The sequence below is a fragment of the Salvelinus fontinalis genome, chromosome 6, assembly GCF_029448725.1.
Source record: "Salvelinus fontinalis isolate EN_2023a chromosome 6, ASM2944872v1, whole genome shotgun sequence".
In the NCBI taxonomy this organism is placed as follows: domain Eukaryota; kingdom Metazoa; phylum Chordata; class Actinopteri; order Salmoniformes; family Salmonidae; genus Salvelinus; species Salvelinus fontinalis.
In genome coordinates this window covers 65,630,407-65,637,160 of record NC_074670.1, presented here as the reverse complement: position 1 = coordinate 65,637,160, position 6,754 = coordinate 65,630,407, and the positions used below count along the sequence as shown (strand labels likewise).

General features: G+C 38.0%; 1 protein-coding gene across 1 annotated transcript; it reads left to right on the top strand.

Annotated features, from left to right (window-relative positions):
• Positions 1–711: 711 nt before the first annotated feature.
• Positions 712–4,135, top strand: LOC129858313 (60S ribosomal protein L30). The gene is made up of 5 exons (XM_055927461.1): positions 712–772; positions 887–935; positions 1,517–1,662; positions 2,716–2,846; positions 4,040–4,135. Exons 2-5 carry the CDS (start codon positions 915–917, stop codon positions 4,090–4,092), a joined length of 351 nt encoding a protein of 116 aa, XP_055783436.1. The 5' UTR covers positions 712–772; positions 887–914; the 3' UTR covers positions 4,093–4,135.
• Positions 4,136–6,754: the final 2,619 nt, after the last annotated feature.

Here is a 6,754-nt window from a genome sequence, read left to right as displayed (position 1 = left end):
ATGAATGTTTGGCCCAAAATGCGGGACTGTCCCGCACAATCCCGGGACATGTGGTCACAAATGATAGGGCTACATATCATTATTGAAATAATACTTTTTTAAATAATCGACGAGGGTTGGTGATGTCAACCGCCTGTATTCAATTGAGAGATGCTATGCTACTAGCCTCATTACATGAATATGCATAGCCATCTCGAGACAACTCCGATATAAAGTTACCGGGATGTCACGTGTCCTACTTATATCACTTCACTCTTAACAACTTAAGCATTACGAAACTTCTATTCGATCAAATAAATCTCACGTAGCAAATAAGCTATACATTTTTTTGTTGACCAAATTCGACACACTCATTGAGAGAGAGACATATTTTCCGCCGAGGTGGGCCTTTCTCTTCCTTCTGTTCCATTATTATGACACACACAGCAGACTCTAAAAACAGACCAGGATCAGTTTTGTGTTTGTCCTCTAGTTGGTAAATAAACACTTTCCATTATAAAAGCTGTTTCTAGATCTGTAGTGTATTGGCCCTTGTTTTCTCGCGATAACATGCTCGGGCTGGTAGGGCGCTGTGTACATGATCTGATCTACAAATCACCTGAAATGGCGCACACCGGCTTAGATTTAATACTCATTCTCCACAGATCAGCGAGTCTGCGCAGGACGAGTCTGCGCAGAACCACCCCACGCGGTCCCGCGTGATCAAGCCAATGGGCCGCAAAGCACGCTGGGACTTCCTTTCTTTCCGAGGCCATATTGGAGAGACATACTTGTAAGTTCAGCTCTGTGTTTATTCTTTAAAAATAAATATATTTAGGCCATTTTGGTGCACATCACCCGGTTGATTACTAACGTAAGATTGTCCAATCTCAAATGTTTTGTTTAGGTTGGCCAGAACGGACTAAATCGCAGCTATGGTTGCCGCAAAGAAGACGGTGAGTCGAGCTGTAGTGAACGCGTGTGTGGTGGAAAGCGATTCACATGGACTCGTGGTTCTCTCTGGGCTAAACCATCACATGTTGAGCTAACTGTCGATGTTCACCGTACATATGTTTAACTTAACCTCAACATACAACTTTCTAATTCCCAGGACATGTCTAGCTTTAGCCAACTTGCTTAATCTAGGCATATAACTAGTTCTATCGTAACATTCGCCGACTTGCCAGTTAGTAACTAGTTAACGTGAACTAGTTAGCCAAACGGCTATTTGAATGGTTACATTGGGGTATTTTGAGTTGTCTTATCGAGAAACGCTATGTAATAGTACTGTTATCGGAAATATGTTAAATCCAGCTAGTTAATTAACAGCTCTTCTACAACACCATGTTGGCGTGTATAATTAGTAACGTTACTCAGCTGGGTGGGATGTTGATAGTTAACCAAGCAGACTAAGAAATAAACTAGCATGTTATATGCACTCAAATCACATGTATCTCAATTAGAAGACCGTATCATGTTTGGTTCAATGGATGTGGGCTATATTCATAGTTCACAAATGTTTGTCTCTTGTTGGTAGAAAAAGTCCCTGGAGTCCATCAACTCCCGTCTCCAGCTGGTGATGAAGAGCGGTAAATACGTTCTGGGATACAAGCAGTCTCAGAAGATGATCCGCCAGGGCAAAGCCAAGCTGGTCATCCTGGCCAACAACACACCTGCCCTCAGGTAACTAGTTGGCCTACATCACAATTATGTAGCAGTATTAGCTAATGAAGTTTAAGCTATCAATAATACACGTTTCACGCGAACTTGGTGAGCTAAAGTTTACTGTGCTGTCCTGAGTTGTATTCATTAGTCGGATTCCTTTACGAAACATTTAGCAAAGGAAACCGTTTACCCAAATGGAAACTAGAGTTGCTGTTGGACGAATTCATGCAAGTCCCTCGAGTAAATGGTTAACAGTTCCCGTTGCAAAGGGTTCTGCAATAGACATCACGTCTTGCAACGGAAACCGATTTTAATGAATACACGCCAGGTCCCTCATCCAAGCATGTGAATGGATTTTCAAAGCCAGCCCGGTAGTTGAGCTTGGACTTACCATCTTCCTAATGGGATCCCAGTAATCCTAATAGTTCCATTTCTACTTCCATAAGTGTTTCAAATAGTCACATTGAATTAACCAAATAAGCATATGTTGCTTGTGTGTTCTTATGGGTCATTTATTTTTCTATACTCCTCCTACAAAGGCACACCTGTATTGGTCTGCTTGCAGGTGTGTAAGAACAGGAGGAACATTCAAATGAGGGCTGATTTTGTGTTACTAGCTGCACCTGCAGTAAGTCATTCAGCAATCAGACACCTTGAGAAAACAACCTGGCCTTTTTTTCTGTACCTTTTTATTTAACTAGACGTGTCAGTTAAGAACAAATTCTTATTTTACAATGACGGCCTACCCCGGCCAAACCCTAACCCGGACGATGCTGGGCCAAATGTGCGCAACCCTATGGGATGCCCAATCACGGCCGGTTGTGATTCAGCCTGGCATCGAACCAGGGTCTGTAGTGACGCCTCTAGCACTGAGATGCGGTGCCTTAGACTGCTGTGCCACTCAGGAGCCCTAAACACAACTACAGCATTAGAAGTGGATCACTGTTGCAGTGGACTTGGGTTCATGTTGCTTTCCCCATTCACACACGATCATGTTTCATTCAACAATAATATATATAAATGCACACACCTGTGGTCATACTTTGCTGAAAGGTATTTGTCCTTCCTCAGGAAGTCTGAAGTGGAGTATTATGCCATGTTAGCCAAGACTGGCGTCCATCACTACAGTGGGAACAACATCGAGCTGGGCACGGCCTGTGGAAAGTACTTCCGGGTGTGCACACTGGCTATCATCGACCCCGGTGAGTGTCCAATCAGACTGCACGTCCTGTTTACCACGCCCATTCTGTTGATGTATTGTCTGCAGAGTTGGACAATCCTTTAGTAGTGAGCCGTTTGAGATGACATGAACACAACCGTATCAAACTGCTCTACTGTCACGTGACATGAGTGTTTGATTTAATCGTTTTCCACAAATGTGTAGATGTTTTTGTCTTAAACTGTTACTCACCAATTTTCCCATTGTGGTTTTTTGCACCAGTTGGGTATATGGTGGTCTGACCAGCAGTAGTTAAACACCCAATGGTGCATTCACCGGAACTGACTGGGCGCTCTGCTCAGGTTACTTGCTGCTTCATTGGTGCCTTAGTTCTCCTCAAGTTAAAGATGCACTATGCAGAAATTGCTCCACCATTTCCCGGTTGCTAAAATTTGAAGTTTGCCTGATTTCATTTTGTGACAAAACAAACAATTTATAGTGTAGAGAATCATTGTACCATCTAAACTGATGTGAAATGTTTTCAATAATCCCATTTTCTGCTGTTTGAAGCTGATGTACAAAATGCAACACCACCACGACAGGGAAAATCCACCAAAACCCTCATTCCTGTAATGTAGAGTTAAATAACACTTTCATTTTGGCTTTTTATAATAAGGATGGTAGCAACATGGAAAATCAAGTGGTCAACAACGCTCTCTATGGGCTGGCTAGTTACACCAATAAAGTATGTGGATCTGGCTGTCAAATAATATAATACTTCAAGGGCTCTTAAATGGTCCTTGGTATGACCGTAACACAATTCCATATAACTTAGACTCTGTTTTAAGCAGTGGTGGGGAAAGTACAGATACGTTAATAGAAAAGGACTCGAGTAAGTCTGAAACTATTGTTGTTTTTTTTAAATATACTTTTACTTTTGATGTGTAAATAATTTCAAATTCCTTATATTAAGCAAAGCATACATTTTCTATTTATTTACAGATAGCAGGGGGCATGCTCCAACAATTTACAAATGAAGCATATGTTTAGTGAGGCAGTAGGGACGTTCCCTTTAAGTGTGTGAATCAGACAGTTTTCCGGTCCAATTCATTCAAAATGTATGGAGTAAAAAGTCAAACATGTTGATACTACAGTATTTTACACCACTGGTTTTACCTGTATCACCTGTTGTTGATTGGATCTTGTATGCTAAATGTAATATTGGTCTATTAACAGGTGACTCTGACATCATCAGGAGTATGCCAGACCAGCCGCAGGGGGAGAAGTAGACCTTTCACTCTTAATGTTACAAATAAACTTGGTTGAATGGTGTTTCTTTGGTCTGTCTTTCTTAGTGAGCACAAACATTTAGCTACTTGTATTCTATCCTGTTGCAGTAGACCGTGAATACGACTACAATGACACAGGATAGAATACGACTACATTCTATAATGATACAGGATAGAATACGACTACATTCTATAATGATACAGGATAGAATACGACTACATTCTATAATGATACAGGATAGAATACGACTACATTCTATAATGACACAGGATAGAATACGACTACATTCTATAATGATACAGGATAGAATACGACTACATTCTATAATGATACAGGATAGAATACGACTACATTCTATAATGATACAGGATAGAATACGACTACATTCTATAATGATACAGGATAGAATACGACTACATTCTATAATGATACAGGATAGAATACGACTACATTCTATAATGATACAGGATAGAATACGACTACATTCTATAATGATACAGGATAGAATACGACTACATTCTATAATGATACAGGATAGAATACGACTACATTCTATAATGATACAGGATAGAATACGACTACATTCTATAATGATACAGGATAGAATACGACTACATTCTATAATGATACAGGATAGAATACGACTACATTCTATAATGATACAGGATAGAATACGACTACATTCTATAATGATACAGGATAGAATACGACTACATTCTATAATGATACAGGATAGAATACGACTACATTCTATAATGATACAGGATAGAATACGACTACATTCTATAATGATACAGGATAGAATACGACTACATTCTATAATGATACAGGATAGAATACGACTACATTCTATAATGATACAGGATAGAATACGACTACATTCAATAATGACACAGGATAGAATACGACTACATTCTATAATGACACAGGATAGAATACGACTACATTCAATAATGACACAGGATAGAATACGACTACATTCTATAATGATACAGGATAGAATACGACTACATTCTATAATGATACAGGATAGAATACGACTACATTCTATAATGATACAGGATAGAATACGACTACATTCAATAATGACACAGGATAGAATACGACTACATTCTATAATGACACAGGATAGAATACGACTACGTTCTATAATGACACGGCCTACTGTCACAGGATAGAATACGACTACATTCTATAATGACACGGCCTACTGCCACAGGATAGAATACGACTACATTCTATAATGATACAGGATAGAATACGACTACATTCTATAATGATACAGGATAGAATACGACTACATTCTATAATGACACAGGATAGAATACGACTACATTCTATAATGATACAGGATAGAATACGACTACATTCTATAATGATACAGCCTACTGTCACAGGATAGAATACGACTACATTCTATAATGATACAGGATAGAATACGACTACATTCTATAATGATACAGGATAGAATACGACTACATTCTATAATGATACAGGATAGAATACGACTACATTCTATAATGATACAGGATAGAATACGACTACATTCTATAATGATACAGGATAGAATACGACTACATTCTATAATGACACGGCCTACTGCCACAGGATAGAATACGACTACATTCTATAATGACACAGGATAGAATACGACTACATTCTATAATGATACAGGATAGAATACGACTACATTCTATAATGACACAGGATAGAATACGACTACATTCTATAATGACACAGGATAGAATACGACTACATTCTATAATGATACAGGATAGAATACGACTACATTCTATAATGATACAGGATAGAATACGACTACATTCTATAATGATACAGGATAGAATACGACTCCATTCTATAATGATACAGGATAGAATACGACTACATTCTATAATGATACAGGATAGAATACGACTACATTCTATAATGATACAGGATAGAATACGACTACATTCTATAATGATACAGGATAGAATACGACTACATTCTATAATGATACAGGATAGAATACGACTACATTCTATAATGATACAGGATAGAATACGACTACATTCTATAATGATACAGGATAGAATACGACTACATTCTATAATGATACAGGATAGAATACGACTACATTCTATAATGACACAGGATAGAATACGACTACATTCTATAATGATACAGGATAGAATACGACTACATTCTATAATGATACAGGATAGAATACGACTACATTCTATAATGATACAGGATAGAATACGACTACATTCTATAATGATACAGGATAGAATACGACTACATTCTATAATGATACAGCCTACTGCCACAGGATAGAATACGACTACATTCTATAATGACACAGGATAGAATACGACTACATTCTATAATGATACAGGATAGAATACGACTACATTCTATAATGACACAGGATAGAATACGACTACATTCTATAATGATACAGGATAGAATACGACTACATTCTATAATGATACAGGATAGAATACGACTACATTCTATAATGATACAGGATAGAATACGACTACATTCTATAATGATACAGGATAGAATACGACTACATTCTATAATGATACAGGATAGAATACGACTACATTCTATAATGATACAGGATAGAATACGACTACATTCTATAATGATACAGGATAGAATACGACTACA

Bases quoted from the DNA above. Each gene is read 5' to 3' on its own strand.
- LOC129858313 (XM_055927461.1), top strand. From the start codon at position 915: ATGGTTGCCGCAAAGAAGACG. The intron at 936-1,516 runs GTGAGTCGAGCT...TCTTGTTGGTAG, and splicing joins TGGTTGCCGCAAAGAAGACG to AAAAAGTCCCTGGAGTCCAT. The intron at 1,663-2,715 runs GTAACTAGTTGG...GTCCTTCCTCAG, and splicing joins AACAACACACCTGCCCTCAG to GAAGTCTGAAGTGGAGTATT.